At 36.9% G+C, this 18,310-nt stretch overlaps 1 protein-coding gene across 13 annotated transcripts in view; it reads left to right on the forward strand.

Moving 5' to 3' along the window:
- LOC105835207 overlaps positions 1-18,310 on the forward strand; it is a 317,882-nt gene that overhangs the window by 234,512 nt on the left and 65,060 nt on the right. For all 13 annotated transcript variants that reach the window (XM_036292968.1, XM_036292969.1, XM_036292971.1 and 10 more), the window contains 2 exons: positions 6,609-6,721; positions 15,367-15,532. In XM_036292968.1, the coding sequence (XP_036148861.1) occupies positions 6,609-6,721; positions 15,367-15,532 (279 nt within the window). The remainder of the gene's footprint in view (positions 1-6,608; positions 6,722-15,366; positions 15,533-18,310) is intronic.

Raw genomic sequence — 18,310 nt, forward strand, 5'->3', positions numbered from 1 at the left:
TATTTTATAGTTGTATTAAAATTTATGAAATAAAGAAAAGGAGAAATCGGTTTTCAAGTTTTTTTTGTTAGAGAGAGTGAATAGTATCTGTAAACATTTATGAAATTAAATCTTTAATCGCACTAATATTACCACGTAAAATGTGTTAATCTATCACTAATGAAGAACGCGACCGCAGGGCACGCATATGAAATATTTATTATTGATCATGCTGTTTAAATCGTTCAACCGTACTCTCAATTACCAGTAAATTTCACGTGGTTGCAATACTGCAGGATATTCGCAAATTAAACGCATATATGATGTAGTTAAATGTAGAAAAATCTTATTAATTTTAAAGGAAGAAAGAGGTTTAGGTATATATATGGTAAAAATATATATACTATGTATGTATATATATATATATATATATATGTATATTATTTCTTATTTCTAAATTTTTCTTTCCTTAAAATTTCAAAAATTTTTATTTTTTGTTTAATTGAATTTATAAACTTAATATATTTTTAATATAAACATGTAACATTTTACAATTTGCAATACTTCGAAGCTTAAAGTGCAAAATTAATCATGCAGGTGACACGCTGTAATTATTGAATTACACGCGAAATTGTATATTTTGCAAAATTAAAAATATGAAACTATAAAACGTTTAATTACGCATGAACGAGGACACGCGTTATGAAACTATGCTTTAATTGCGCAGCATACTTCTCGGAACTTGACCGATCGCAATATGCCGGCGATTGAAATTCGTGATAAACATCACGATGCATTATGGACGTGTATGATAAACCGTTGAAAATTTCGAAGCCACACACTCCAGGCGATTTAAGTGTTTTCGTGATAAATGCTGTTTAAATCGCGATTAAACGCGCAAAAGTCCCAACGCGTATAGAACGCGCATATATACCAAAACAGAATAAAATTTAGTTGGCCAATTACCAAGATAATAAGCTTTGAAAATTAAGCATAATAACCGGCTGGTTTGGCGCGCGAAAGGATTATTAATGCAAATGAAATCAATAAGCGGATGAACGAAAGGTTGGCCGAATTGCGCACGGTTCACCGAGCTGTGCGCTGCTATTGCGAGAGAATTAATCCATGATACTTGTCCACGATACTTAATATTTGTTCGCTAATTGCTACGTGTCACACACGTATATATATATCCGCAATTCATTTTCCCCCACATTACATTGTTATCTTTCATCCGTCCGCGCATTATATTTTCGCTTTGTCACTACTGTTCCATTTTTTCTGCGTTACATTCTCACTTAGCCATTATCCCGCGGCGTTCGTTCGGTCGATCGCTCGCGGCTGCATTTTACGGACGGGAACTAAATTTAATGTCGTTAAAAGTATTTTCTTATTGTCACGGGCCGTTGTCGTTTCCTACATACGTAGAATTTGAGCGAATTTCCTGTTTGCAATATCTTTTCCTCGGCAAGTACGAAACGATATAAGACTTCGAGGGTAGTGCAAATACGGCGCCCCGCGAAAAGTTTATTTTCGAAGGTTTCCAACACGATCGGAATTCGGATCAGATCGTGGGAAGAAGTTCGTTACAGTAACGAACCAGCAAACCTTTTACCGGACCCGTGCGCGCCCGACTCCTTAATTTTGTTCTCCAAGTAAAGAAGCGTCGGGTCTGTTATTGGGCAAATCCACACACATACATACACATGCACACATACACACACACACACACACGCACACACACACGTGCGCGCGCGTTGCAATGAACTGGCGCAAACTTCCTCAAACGGGCGACTATATGAGCGTGAAAAATATACTTTATAAGTGCCAAACTTCGCTATTAGCTAGCTCTCTTTTCGGATAATTTCGCAAAACTTTCGAATATAGGTTTCAAAAAAATTGTTCACTTTGTAAAAGTTTTTGCGGCAGTGTAGCTAAACTTTTGTGACATGAAAATAGATATCGTAAGTCGAGACATTCCTAGTTAATGCAACTTTTCGTAACGTAAAGAGGAACATATTGTTTACATTTGCTATCTTATTTGCTTTGTCGAAAGAATTGAATATTGTATGGTTCTTTTATGGCAAGACCAATTTATGTTACACTTCTTGACACATAAAAAATAAGTTCTTATAGGGAGTAATTGGGGTATATATGTACGTCGCACATATCAAAAACTCAATTTATTAAGTATTATTTATTTTATTTAAAGTCGATAAACTATATAAAAATTGTATATTGTTTAATAGCATAAGAAATTTAGAAATATCTTATATATATAAAAAAAACGAAAAAACATTTTCATTGTATATCAAAAGAGCTGGAATATATGACCACTCATGGATGAAACAATCAAGCTGAGCAAAGAATACAAGCGCTAAGCATTTATGTTTTGCTATACTCTACCCTTTACTGTTCTTCTACGTTCATATATGTATCACGAAATAACCATCGAGCTTTTTACACTCTCTACAGAGAGTAATCATTTTATGTAGGTTGTAATATATCGTTGCGGTACTTATTACATCGACAAATTGATTTAATAAAACTCATTATATTTTATTAATATCAACAGTAAAAAAAGTAAAACAATTCAAATATAACATAAAGATACGTAATAGTGAGATTGCAAGCGAATTACCTCTACTCCTTCTATTTTTTCTGACATTTGCGACGTAAACCTTCACGTGGTATGAATATCAGTCATCCACGTAATATGTGTGTATGTGTGTACGTGCGTGTGTGTGTGTGCGTGCGCGCAACTGCTTTTTTCTACCTCTCTTCTTGTTACATATATTACAAACTAATATTACAGAAGATAAAAATACTCTTCATTTATGTACACTGTATCTAAATGTTTTTCGTTCTCTCTTTCTTAGGAATAAAAAACCTTGGTTATTTCTTTTTCTGTATGCAGTTAAAAGCTCAGTAGCTTCGCTATCAATTTTTTGTCGCAAGCAGAAATGCATCTAAGTTTCATTAAACAAGAAATACATACGTTTCCGCAAACTTTTTACAAATACTTTCTAGGCACAATGCTATATCGTGATAATCCGTGTAAATTTTAATCAGCGCGTATTTTACTTCATTCATTTTACTCTTATTCGCAAAAATTAATGTTTGAAGAATCGTGTAGAGAGTATATAGAACGTTCTTCGGCTTTCACGGAAATCAGCGCCGAGCGCAAAAATTTGCATTTTAATCTTCATACCAACATTGAGAAGTTCTTCTCGTACTTCGCGAGACATTCTGAAATGCAGGGATCTTTGCAATAACTAGAGGGAAGATTCTCGGTAAATGCGCTGACGCTTAAATAAACTTAATATGGTATAATGAAAACATGATGAAATTACAATGAAATGAAAAATATGCAGTAACCGCTGAAACTATATTTTAATAACTATAAAACTATTATTAATTATATATATATATATATATAAACGTTCTGCTATGAAAATTATACAATCTTACAATTTTGACCAGAAAAATTACAAAAATAGCTTGAGGTCTTTATTGTGACATATCCCTTTAAAAATGGCCATTTCTAAATGTATGCGTAGTAAACTTTACCATCTACGATTAAAATCCCTGCGGACGATAAAAATCTCTCTGTATTCCGGTAGGACGGAAATTTTCTTCGAGTCGCGAACAAATTGTGATTTTGTGCTCGTGAAATCCTCGAAGGCTCGCTCGCTTCATGGAACTTTATAAGTCCCATCTCACTGGTTCTCGCTGGCATCTGCGTAGAAATTTACGCGCGGTTTCGCTATAACGTGGCTATCGACTCGTCCCGTCCATGGGAAGGAACCTGCTTTAATGGCATACTGAATCGGTTTAACGTCTCGATAGAAAAGGATTTCGCCCTCACGCCGTCGACGCTTTCGTCTAATGCTTTCCAAAATTTGCATCCTAATCTTTGTAAACCCCGCAGGGATTACCGTCACCGTCTTCTTTCATCGTCTCGAGGATTTGCTTAACCTCGGCTTTCTTTGAGAGGTGACTCTCGTACTGCGATCGATATACCATTTTACAGAATTTTCCTTAAAGTTCATGCCCTTTGTAACACGGAAAATGTATTTAAAATGTGCAGAGTATATAAATTAGCATTTTATTTAATTATATAAATCGGGAGGTTATATAAGCACAGATTTTACAAGTATTTTAGTATGCTAATATTTATTGTAATAAATCGTATACTTCTTAACAGCAAGATCAATAACACACACAGTAGTACATACTCTTAATGGTATTTCTTGACCGTGAAAGTTTATCGTGAATCGCACCGAGTGGTAGAACCTACGTCTGGAGAGTTGGCGAAACTTAATATAAGTTCGACCGTCAATTAATCAGAAAATTACCGTAAATGCCGGTGATATTATCGGCACCTAGAAACGTCATAAGTTTCGGAACGCATCGTGAAGGTGTGGCCGACGGATTGGCCGCTAATCAAATACAGAATGGACGAGGGGGCGAAGGTAGAAGATTTATTGTAAGTAAATACAATTAGGAGTTACGAGTGCCTTCGAGTAACCTTTGGCCCCAGCTGACGCTAAACCAACTATAGCGAACCTGACCTAACTAAATAATCGAATTAGAGGCGCCTTCTACCGCGGTAGCGTCCTAGCCGCCCCGCTACGAAGTCCATTTCTCATCTTCTCATCCACTTCTAACTTACATTCGACACGATCCTTGGACCGTATTCGCGAAATTGGCCCTGGGACAGTAAATTGACTGTGGCTTGGCGACGGACACGATTTCTCAGGTGTTGCGACAGTTGTTCCTCGACATGATCTTCGTAGACGAAGTTTGAATGGGAAATTAGAGGGTATCGTTAAACGTAAGAGATCTCTCGAAGAGTATCGATATGATACTGTAAGTTACTAATACAAAGTTATGTGTCGTTAAACATGCGCGCGCGCACGTGTATGAGTAAGAAAAAGTACAAAAGAATGAATATAAAAGAAATCTCAATATCAAACCATGTTTCTTCTATAATTTATATGGTATTTGATTTCGCATATCATTTTCGCATATTTTTATCGATTAAATTTTTAAAACTCTCGTCCTGAATTTTTTGTTCTACGAAGGAATAAAAGGAACATCGTTTTTCCATAATCCTCGGCGAAAAAATAAACATCGCTTTACCTGCGGACAAATTTGTATGCACAACGTTTCTCACAAAGTGCAAAGTTCCTTCGCGACAAAGTTGGGATATCGGATACTCAGCGATTCGACGAAACACTACGCCCTGCCTGCTTTCTAAACAGCTTTCAAGCGCGACAAACGATCCCCTCGGTACACGATCGACGTCTGATCAATCTCGAAACATCTCGCGCTTTCTTTGAAAACGCGACTCTTCGTATTGAAAATATATACAACTTCTTTCTTCGTTTCCAGAAAGTTTCCGGTTTTACAGCCGTTTGCGATAACGAAACTTTCGCTTGTTCGAGTTTTTAACAAGGAGTTTATGCCTTTGTACAATGACATATTGACACGCATTTCAAATGCAGTCTAGTTCATACTTTTGGCCATGTTGAAAATTAATTTGATAATAAGATATTTAAATAAAAACAGATATTTAGGCACATTAATTTAGAATGAAAATAGAATACTTATATATAATAATTTTTACAAAACTTTACATATAAACACATTGAATTCAAACAAGAATCTCTGATATCTGATTCAAAAGTCTCAGTGCTGTTCACAGAAAAGTTGATGACCTCAATCATACCCCTATTGCATAAAGGTCTCCTTCACTATAAACTTTTTTTTTTAGTAATAGAAACTCTGAGATTACGAGAAACTTCCATAGATAGAAATCAATCGAACACAGAATACTGATGCATGTCATCAGACTTAAGGATTCAATCAACGCATAAGAATCTGCAAAATTTTGTTTATGTAGGAAAAGATCTAAAAATAAAAATTAATGATAACTGATAAATAATAATTACTTTAATGAGCTACTGTGATATGTTAAGAAATTTGTCTGAGAAATAAAAGATTACGGTAAGCTGATAAATAATTATTTTGACGAGCTATCATGCTGAGCCAAGAAGTCTGTCGATTGCGGATAACGCAAGCTGATAGGCGATCATTGATTTATAATGGCTGGCAAATGGCCACGTCACGGCACGTTCATCCCGATTTGTTCATTTTAAATCCGCTGGGAATTTCTTGAAGCCCGTTTGAAAGGGCCCTTTTTATTGACGGGGGCTATCGGCGAAACCACGCCGTGTCCGATAAGGGCGGCCCGTCAATAAAAGCGCATCGGTGATTTACGAGCCGCATGCGGAATGATGACAAAAACAGGCCGCAATAAATCGCACGAGTACATCGGCCGCCGCGGGTTATTTGCTGTATATCACTTCGAAAGAATCCGTAAATTTGCCTGCCGCGCGCCAAGATCCCGTCGTAAATACGTGATCGTGATGGTAGCGCAGGTAGGTTGGCGCGTAGCGAGAAAGAGGCGGACGTGGGATGGTCGCGCGACGTACATAGGTGGACCCCGCAATAATTTATCACGCTAACCGTTTTCTTTTATTGTCACGACGCATAAAAGCCGGCGCCCGGTTATACGTGCGCATACGAAATGTACGTTAACATGCGAAACGCGTGTGTTTCAGGATAAACGAGAACACAACACGGTCTCAGTTCCTGGCCTACTTCAGCTTCTCGTCCAAAGCGAGCACGTCTGTCGGCTGGCCGGTGAGGGGCGGACATCCGGTTAACAATACGGGTAAGATGTTTAGCTCGCTTTTGTGAAAAATGAAATTATGTTGCGTTCTAACGCTCAGCTTCCGTACGTATATTTTCCATTTGAATCTCGCCAAGCGCATTACTCAACGCTGACAATTTTATCAACTAAACTCCTACTTTCTGGCAGAATATGAAAGTTGATTTTCTGTAGAGAATTATCACGCTTGTAATTGTGCATTGAATAACAGATAAACGTAATAAAAATAAAATCCCAAAATAATTTTAAATTTAACTTAAGAATAGTTCTGGAGTGTTTTTTATATTTTGGTGTCGAAAAAATAATGTTATCGCGTCACATCAAATTTTCTTGCGTCAAAATTCATACAGATCTCTTATTCGAAGGTTTCGAAGCCCAATCTGAACAATAGAAGCAAGTTATGGCTCATGCATATATTCATGTGTAGTGATATGTTGAAACTTGCTGGAGTGTAAAAACTACTTCAGACGATCGTTTACGTAAAAAGAAAATTCAAGTATGGTAAAAGTGTATATTATAAATTCGAAATAATGATATGAATTTTGAACGAGGTTTGAGATAAAAAGTATCACAAGTTATTAATATATTTATGTTATATTCTTATAAATATTTATTTTCTGTTTTTATATATTGAAAAAACAGAAGTACGGAAATGCAGAAGAAAGAAAAACGATTGGATGGGGTTATTCCTGGATTATTAGCTGAAGAATGCGAATAATTAACATCTCGGCCTTTCCTTTTACAGCATAGTTTAATATCGACGAAATTGTTTTCAGTTCTCGTGTTATCGCGAAACCGATAACGTGCTTAAAGTCACGAGGCAATCACGAGAGCGGTGATCTGTTGAACAAGTGAGATTATGGTGCTACGTAAACTTGGTCGCCTGGCCGCGCTCGCTACACGTCCTATTTCGGACCGCTCCTATCATAGACTATTGCTCAAACTACACGCCAACAACCTAGTTCACTATCGGCTCCCCCATGACGGTAACTTCATCTTCCTGTAAATTACACCCCCGTGGTGTGGTTTATCACGCGGAATGTTCAACTGCACGGGCAATCTATGTAGATAGCGTTCTTCTTAACACCCTTGTGACAAATTTACACGGGCCGACAAAAGTGAAGTTTTTTTCTGATACCATTACGAGTGCGCAGCTACTTGCGCGTTCTTCTTTTCTTCACAAGGGCTCCGTACCGTAGTACGTAGTAGGGCGAAACGTTTTCGAAGATTCTCGGGGTAAATAAAACCTCCGCCGCAATATTTTTGCAAATCAAACAGAAAAAGCGTGTATGTGTATATACATAAATTCCCTCGTGAATTGGGGGAAGCAATTTTATTCGAATCTTTCTCCGAAAGCCGCGCGGAAACGGAAACAAACTATTTAACTAACTCGCTAAAGCGTAAACCTCGTAGTATGTTCGCAAATTATCGATGCGCGTTTTGCATGTAAAATCGAGTTACGCGTGCTAACCTTGTTGCCCTATTCGATTAAAGCATACGTTGGCGAACGTTCGTCAGGCCTCCTGTAAAATTCACAATGAAAAATCAGAACCGCGATGAAATAAAAAAAAAAGCGGAAAACGCAGAAGAAAGGAGAATCAGATTGTAACATCAGTTTTTGCGCACGTGTTGCGTATTCTTCTCCCGCAATTGGAAATCCGGATGAAACGCTGGAAACGGCATAGCTTTCTAGTGTACTGTCGTACACGATGACAATTTTGGAACCAAGTATCGGTAGAGATGGAAAACGTGAATAGCGAGCGCTGCGGTAAAATGTGGAGCCGGAACGTGCGAATTTACTTGCGCGAACAGCGCGAAGGTATAATTTCTTCCTCCTAGTTAGTGCGAAAATTATACGAGCTTAAGTACGGACCCGTTCCTGCTTTAAGCGAAGGAGGGAACTAACCGTTCGGTCCTCCAAGCCATTTAGCCGTTGAAAGCGTTTGTAATCGAAGGCAATAACGGGCTAAATCTCGAATATCGATCCTCCCTGGGACGACTCTGTGCGATCTCTATCTTTAAATGCGACAGGTTTCTAATCTCCAACGTAATCGATGCTTCTCTTTACAGATCTAGACTTCAAGATGATCATGGAGGGTTTAGTTAAGATTTTTTCAAAGGGGATCCTAACGAATCGAAAAGTTATTTTTTAATATTGTGTTAAACTCTTATTTGAAAATATATTATAATGTGTTAAAGAGATTTATTAATGCTTTGTATATATATAATAAAATATGTATATCTATTTAGAAAAATAAGCTGCAAAATTACATGTTGCCAAACTTGGAACGCATTTTTCGCAAAAATTTTTCTAAATACTAGATTCGTGAACATCTTTTTTTTGTTTACAATCTATCAATGATTATTACTTGATCGTACAGCGATTTCTCATATCACTTTAATAGCTGTGCAACTCGGTGACGCTGTGAGTAGCGAGAAAATTGAAAAGCCCTTTTAAAAAAATTGCACGATGCTCTTATGAGAAAAGTTTCGTATATATGTGCCTCTGGACTTTCGTCTAGTAATATTGTGTAATGACTGGAGTTCTTTGACTTACCACCACCACGGGAAACATATGCCGCATTCGCGAACAACCGGTGCGCTGAACAAAAAACGAAGAATAAAAATATACAAGAAATATACGTTTTTATCACATTTTATTTCTCATTAGATTTTTTTATTTAAAAAAAGAAAACACATTCTCTACAGTTCTTAAAAGAGGAATTTTATAACATTCGTATTACGCCCATGCATAAGTTACAAGCACCTTTAACTCTTGATGGATTTTCAGTAGACTTAAATACACTTTAAAAAGAAAAACAGTATGCGTAAAAATATTCTTATAACGTATTTTTCTCTAATTTTTATTTATTAACACGCTTTCCGGCCAAATGCATAAATTCCATTTAAATTGGCAATATTGAGAATCTCTGTTACAAAGAATCGCTTAGCAGCACGCGTTTGAGTGAAGTTTAAAGCAAATAAGATCAAGAAAATAGCATAGCGAGCAATCGGTAATTTCTTTCGTCGCGAGGGGAAAAAAGCTGCGTGTCAAGGGTGGCGAATGGGACAGCAACGAGAAAAGATCGTAAAAGCGAATCTGCACGCGACAGTGAAACGACTTCGATCGAGATCTTTCCTCCATACGGCGGGCTGTAACGAGACGACAACGATTCTCGATTATCCGTGGGAGAAGATCGCGCCGGGCAATCTATATGCACAGGACGTACGACCGGGAGACGTGACTGTCACTCCACCATCCGGATGAGAGAGGTCTTTTTTGACGTCGGCCCACGTCCTACGGGAAACGTGCAAAAGGCAGCTAACGTAGTGCAGGACGAAAAGTACCGGGAAAAGGTGTCCTCGAAAGAGTAAACGAAAGGTTTGGGCGCGGACACAGGGGAAGAGGAGGGGAAGAAAAGAGAGAGAGAGAGAAGAGAGGGAGAGAGAAAAGTAACATCAATTGGAGGCGCCGCCCAATTGACAAACAGATCAATCGTGGGTGGAAAGACGATCCGCACAGTCCTACCGCTCGACCTGGCTCCAGTTCTCTTTCGCTCCTTCTCTTTCACTTTATTTCATTTCCTTTTCGGTTTCTCCACATGTGCATTTACGCAGCCCGCGCGCTCGCTTGCTGGACGAAGAATGAGAGGGAGTTCGGCCCTTCCGCTCTCGAATTTATCTCCCGCTCAGAAGAACTGGCCGACGTCTTCCTGGGTGATTTATAAGAAGAGGAAGCTATTGTACAACGAAGAAAGGCCGCTGAGGCCAAAGAGAATATTATTTTTAGAATGCGCTGATGTGTGTCTTTTATGCGCCCGGGCGTAAATCGTGAAAGGAGAAACACAACATTTTCATAGGTGAAACTCAGTTTCTAATCTAACCAGATTTGATTTACGATCTACTTACATATTTTTTTCTCGTTTAATAATTCTAAATTAATGTTATGGATTTATTTATCAGCTGTTAGTAGCATAACAAATATTTAAAATGTAAGAAATTAAATTGTATCTTATTAAAACATGTTAGTAGATCGAAAGATTAATGTTGTTCGACTGATGAAGCGATCAGTTAAAAACCTGGCTAATCTACAAACCTGTACTATTGCTGGACTCTATTTCTACCTTTTCTCTTTCGCACGGTCACGTAAACTGCACTTACGGGAGAAGTGCTCTTAGCTGGCGCAGTTAAGATAGATTATTCCACTGAAATTCCGGTGCAAATCTCGGCGCACTGCTTTACGTACATCTACTGAAATTCTAGTGGATTTTGTTTTATTTTTCTATCAAGAGAACCACAATTAAAGTTCATAATTATTAACAATGCCAGAAAGTCTTTCTCTGTAAAGAAATTAATGCAGATGGGAAACTAGAGGGAGGATGAGAAATAAAGAGAAAAGTTTTTGAATGAATAACTCTATTTAGAACATATTTTGATAAGTTTATTACTTTTTTTTACATTTAAATTTTGCAAATACATTTTTTATAAAGTTATAATTGAATTAACAATATGCGCTTTTTGTATGTATTATTTCAATAATGCACGCAGGCGCGCGCGCACGCACACACACACACACACACACAAAGAGAGGGGGGGGAGAACAAGCACCTTCTAATTTTCCAATTCACAAATATCCATTCAGCAAGTAAAACGTATCGACAAACATTTGCACCGAAATAACATGGTATATTCGCACGCTATTTCATAGCGTTTTCCCCATGATCTTCTACGTTACCTGTCCATTTAAAAACCAAAATATCAAACCGTTAATGACTGTGAATTTCGACAAAAATTGCTTGCGCTGAATTATATGCAATTAATTGGTCAGATTGATTGGATGTTGGTCAAAACATAGATATAATATATTAATTTTCATAACACGTAATTAAAATTTAATCAGAATATTAATATTTAGATCAGGATTATTTATAATACAATAGAGAACAGTTGCCAATACCGAAATAGATCTCCAAGTGACTTTATTTTTTACTAACTAAACATTGCACTGTATTAATGCTGATAAACACATGATCTACTAGATTAAAGATATAATAACCCACAGATTATTTATTCATGACTTTTTTTTATACATATAGCAGTATTTAAAGTTAAAAATAAATTCTTTAAAAGCGAGAATAAAATTTGTATGATTTTCTCATGCAAATTGCACTATTGCTTAAACAATAGTGAGTATATTATTGATAATGTTAGATCGTTTACACATAGCGTTTGAAAACTATTATATTTTTCTGTTTATTTTGCTTATTATGTAAAAAATATAATTATTATTTATTAATTAATTATTATAAATTAATTATTACAAATATCAAAACGATGTTACAAAAACTGCTATATCATCTGATAAAAGATACTTCGTAGAATTTGTATTCATATAAGTTTTATTTTTTATTTTTGTTTAAAAAGTATAATCCAAAACAAAATGGTTTGTAGGTATCGGCAATCTTCTCCTTTGTAATATTAATAAAGAATATATAAATTATTAATATAATATTCATAAGAGAATAAAAATTTACTTTTTCTGAACGAAGAGAAAAGTTCACGCTTGTCTAAAGCCGGTGCTCGTTGAAAAGTTAATTGCGCTTATTGCAAGTTTGTTCCGTTTAACTTTTTTTTTTTATTTTGCCTTCAACGCCTATGCAATTTTCGCAGCTTTTCTACCCAAAAACGTAGCGCGCGATGTTTCAGGTCGCGAGGCGAAAGAGCCCGCCGCTTCATCGTGCCACAAGTTTTTCCGACGAGTGAGTAGAGAATGAAGGGGGAAAAGAGGGGGGAGAAGAAGAGAGTCCCCGTGGAAAAATTTCGTCGACTCGCGGAAACTCCATGGGAAACTGCGCGAGAGGAATGAACATCCTCTCTCCCTTTTTCTTTTCTTTTCCTCGCAGCATTTTCGCTTTGGGTTCGTTATGGCGCGCTTCCCCCCCGAAGAAAAGTCTAAGTCTTCGCGCGCCGTCTTCTGCTGGCATTTGCATGGAGTCCTCACATTCTCTCCTCCCTCTTTTACCGCCGTATTAAAGCATTTCACCTTTGCATACTTAGAGGCACAAGCGGCAAGTGAATTTCGCGGCAGACGCATCCTCGCAGCGCGTCAATTGCGATCGCTTTGCGAAAAAATCGGCTGACGATGTTTACATTAAGGTGTAATCGAGCAAAAACATAGTTGGGTATCTTTTTTTTTCTACAGTTCTTTACGTAGTGATCTAAAGTTTTGTTATAGAATCTTGTTCTACAATGTGACGCAATCAGATGATGTAATTTTTAAAATTGACTGTTTATTAAAGTCTACTTTTTCCACTTGTTAAATCGCGCAACACATTCTTTTGTTAATATTAGCTGTTATATGAAAGGGAGAGAGAAAGAGACAATAAACGATACTTACGGGTTATCGCAATTATATTTATATCATGCAGTAGTGAGTGTCGTGAAACTTTTCCTTTGATGTCATTAGCACGGTTACCCGTGTATCCGTTTGAGCCGTGTCCGCGCTAACGAGGCAACTTTCCAAGCAAACTAACGCTTGGTTAATAAAACTCGATACTCTTTCAATTACACGTACAATTAACGAGCTCGAGAGTTTTTTAACAGCCAAACAATTGGCGCCCATTAACTGTACGGTTCAATTGTCATCCGATTGATCGCGCGCCTACGCTACCTTAAAGAAATTAATAAAGTATATAAATGAAGTATTAACTTTGTCGCGCTTGTTATCAACTAATTAACGACACGCTCGCACTTTTTCCAACGACCAGTTTATGCTGCGGAGAAAAGGATGCATATCTTAGGCCTGGGACTCCTTCCTCGAGAATCCGAGGAACGAAGAAAATTTCGTGTTTTAAGATAGAAAAGCGAAAAGGGCGGGGCCGTTTTATAATAAAGACCGCTGAAAGAGTGCTTTGCACAGGGGGATCGTAACGCAGATGCAAAAGGCTATATAAATTGAAAAAACCTTATGCCCGAAGGTGGACGCGTACCATGTCTAATGGATCCTTCCATTATGACGATTGCACACGACGGAACTATAAAGCTAAGCAAAGAAATGAGGAGAGGACACGGTAGACACGTCAAGCCGCGCGTCTTCTCTTTTCTTTTTTTTTTTTTTTTTTTTTCTTTTTCGCGAAAGGAGAAATGACGGCAAAACTACCTTAACACAGAGAGATGAAATAGAAATCACGATACGCAACAACACGTCAAGATCCTTTGTGGTCATGTTTTACGACAGAGATAAAAGTTCATCTGTACCGTTAAACAAATCTCATTGTGACGCTACGATGTTAAAGTGATATTAATGTCTTTTTCGCATGCACCTGGCAGTAATGAATATGAGTTTATTATGCGTTTATGGAAATCATGTGTTTGCATGCGTTATGAAAGTGGAATAATTGGACGCGTAACGATTTGTCAATCATCGTTTGAATAATACAATAATCGGCACGGACGCATTGATTTGCCTGTTCGAAAACACTTTGAACTTTAATACTTTACACATAATACGGATATTGTTTAATACTGAATACCCCAACTTATCATGAATTGCATAAATCGTCAATATCAAATATCGAATTACATATGAGATTTATCATTATAATATTTATATGAGATATGTTTAGTTTACTAAAATGGCCTCTAAAAAATCGAAGTATATATTTGACGTTTTTAATTCGCGCATTAAAAATAAAATTAAAAATCAATTCAATCAATTCAGTTATTATTACAAATTAATTATATAATTTTATAATTTTTATAAATCAATACTTCTTTTATTCAGCTTTATTATATCTATTATTAGATATAAGCATTAATTCAATACGTTACATTATATGTCACGTATGTAATAATTATCAGCGAATTGGAAATGCAAGTTATTTACATACTGCAAACTCGTGGCCCGTGACTAAATTGGTATTGCATTTGGTATTGTCGTATATATCGAATAATAATACATGGCAATATACGCATAGGCAATATTTCGGCATCGTTTGCAATATTTCGAGTCGAGTCTCAAAAATATTAATTGAGAATTATACGAAGCGAATACGAGATATCTCGTTAACTCGTTCTAATTGGCCAGCGCATGTTGTCGTTGATGCATCCGTCCGCGCATTTTTCACTTTTCGAATTTTTCACGAAGCTGCCAGACGTATCAATTATTTTCGCTCTTTTGGCAAATCGTTCACGCTTAGTGAAACTCGCTGATCGGACAGCCGGAAATTGAGGTGGATCGTCGCTTTAACTGATTCAACGATTATCTGCGCCTTAATAAGTTTGCAGCAAAAATTTCACTAGCAACATAGCAACCATAATATATGCTTTGTATTAATATATAAAAAAATTAATATTACCTTTTCATTATTGTTATTTATTAATTATTAAATATTTAATTCTTGATTTTGATAAATTATATTTAATAAATTCATTTTTCATTACTGAAAGGTGTTAAACATACTTGAAACATCAATCTACAAATTCCAGCGTTAATTTGCGTACAAATGATATAAATAGAAATTATATAATAAAAAATAATTTAAATGCATTTAGCAATTTTTCCGTATATTTATGCATAAAAATAGGTAGAGAAAGAAAGAGGGAGCAAGCAAGAGATCAAGTTACTAACATATGTTTCTTGTTCACAGAATGTGACTCAGTGTACGAAGACATGGACTGCCACGACGGATGCGTTTTAGCCAGCCCTGGATATCCTGGGCTGTATCCGCCAAACATCCGCTGTCGGTATCTGATCACCTCTGGTCCACGGATTTCGATCGCCATCAACTTCACGGCCGTGCTTCTTCCGTACAAGTAAGTGCCCAACTATCCGACAATGTCGGACTTCCAAACTACCACGGGGAAACCTCTTCCTCTTATCAATAAGTCTTCTATTTCCCAGTACCCATCGCGAGCGCGTATAAAACATGTACTTTGGTTTCATTTTATTCCAACAACGTCGCGCTTATGAGTTACATCATTATTCACAATATAAAAACGCTATACACACGTGATGTTTAATTATGCGCATGAGAAAGCGGATGCCGTATGGGGAAAATCCGTTAAGCAAGCACTCGAGAGAGGTGAAAACTATTTTTCTTTCGTGTGCAGCAACGCATGCGGTATGGAATCCATTGGAGATTTCTTTCGCGTATCTGCAGCTTCTTTCGCGACCGACGCTCTGCGAAAAATTGCTCAAGTTTCACAAGGTTCCGGGGCTGTAAGGGCTGTTGCACGACAAATTAAAAACCCCAGGCAAGCCGAGTGAGAAGAGCTGGTTCTTTGGCGGTTCACTTTCCCACTAACTGAGACGATCCGTAATAGCAACGATGTTAGAGCGCGCGAAGAAAAAGTAGACGGGAGGTACAATTCCCGGATAAAACGGCTAGAAAGCATATAAAGAGAAAAGGAAGATAAAAATCCACGGGTTAACCAATTCTAATCTCCTAATTTAAAAGTCATCCATTGAGAGATACATAATATTTATATATTATTACTAATATTATATATAGTATATATATATGTATGTATAAATGTATAATTTATTGCTAGATACAATCAGATATAATTAAAATTGTTGATAATTAAAATAAAGATGAATATAATAAGTTACTTTCTATCCTCTGTACTATCTGTACTATGTCGATTATATTATTGTGTTTATTTTAAAGTCTCTCGTACTTCTGCTCTCATTTACCATCATCATCGGTTCAGAATAGCGTTTTCGAGCAGAAATGAAAGAGCAACCGAAGAAAGGAAAGAGAAAAACAAAAATCTCCAACTCCTTTGCTATCTTTAGTACGGGTATTTTTAATAAAACCTACTCTTAAACGTAGCTCAGCTTACGTAACAAGTGCGGAACTCTCTTTACACCGCGTTAACCTCGCATGCATATAAATTATTTTCCACTTTACCGAAAAATCCGCCGTCTTTTTCGAGCAAATCACATACCTCTTCGTTTTGCAAACGGAAATCAAGTAGTCTCGCTTTAAGAAAGTTACAATTAATGAGTTATCAAGAGTTCCTCAACTCTTGATAACTTACCAATTAATTTTCTAAAAATAACAAAAATTAACTTTGCTTATTTATAATTAAATACCGTAGAAGCAAATATTGAAAGATAATCTTAACATTTTCTTAAAAATTTGTTGCGAAAAGAAAAAATTATGTAAAGACATTTAGAAAAATATAAAAAATCCTTCTAAAAAATTATTTTTACATAAGAGAAAATTAAAGATTTAATTAAAGATTAAATATATATTGCAATAACATCAAATCAAACTACTGTTTAATACAATGATTTTGTTCCTTACCATAAATATCTGTTAGATAGCTCTGAAATTCTCAAATATAATCCTTAAATGCCAACAAAATCATAAGACCTATTTACTATTTGCAGTCAACTCTCCAGTCTCTCATTGATTATCGTTTTCTGAGATTCACTTAAGCGCTTATGAGAACTCGCGGTGACGATTAACGTACATACACTTTAACGACGCAGCGACAAATAACAGAAACCAGTTCCCGGTGCGGTGCCCGTTTCCGTAGCGCACATTCACGCGCGCGTACACGTGAGCGCCTCACGCGAAATCTGGTCTGCAGAAACGTCGCGAGTCAATATGCATTCGCTTTGCACTTTGTCGAGGGTAAGAGCCCCATTTGTGCGTGCTCGAACGAGGCGTACACGGAAGGGGCACGAGCGCGTATCTCAACGCTTGATAATGCATCTCGCGTCTCGTTTCGTCGGCTGTGTCAACAACCGTCTCTTGCGTTCTTCCTCCGCCCCCTCCCCCCGTTTAAATCATCCCTCTGAGCAATAAGAATACCTACCCACACACGGAGCACACTGCCATTGTACATCTCGAATTACTTACTCTACGACGTCAAGCGCGAGACTGTTAAATGTATCACATTGTAATTCCTTTGAATTCGCACTTCAACAGTCATAACGTCGGAGCTAACAAATTTGTTTCGGTTGTTAAATTTTGTTTTGTTAAATTGTGATAGTTTAATATTCCACAGAGAATGCTTAAAGAGTATTGTGTTTCAATAACTCGTAATTCAATATACAGAGTGCATCAGGCCATCTGTAAGTGATATAAAAAAAAGCACAAAAGTTTGTTTTTAAAAGACCTATCCAATGATACTATGTTTCCATTTAAAATGTCAGACTTACCTCGGGTTCACCTTGTTTTCTGATAGTTTCTGGAAAGCCGAAATGCCACTGTTAGTTCATGTAGGTTCTGGTAGTGAAAATAGTTTTTTCCCCAACCTTTGTCAGCCATTCATTGCTGAGAGAAAAGAGCGGTTGGTGTAATACACTCTATATGGTTCGTTACAAGATTAGATAGGTAGTTGAACACTTTAATTGCGATTAGGTACAGTTCGCGCTTAATGCTAATGAGCGGTTTGCAGGATACAAAGTAATTGGGTTTGTCGATAATCAGGAAAATTTTTGCGAACTGTAAAAAAGTTGCGATAAAAAAAGGAAAGAGAGAAAAGAGATAGCTATATATGTTCGCGGCAGAGAGAGAGAGAGAGAGAGAGAGAGAGAGAGAGAGAGAGAGAGAGAGAGAGAGAGAGAGAGAGAGA

This window comes from Monomorium pharaonis, chromosome 10, assembly GCF_013373865.1.
Source record: "Monomorium pharaonis isolate MP-MQ-018 chromosome 10, ASM1337386v2, whole genome shotgun sequence".
Lineage (NCBI taxonomy): Eukaryota > Metazoa > Arthropoda > Insecta > Hymenoptera > Formicidae > Monomorium > Monomorium pharaonis.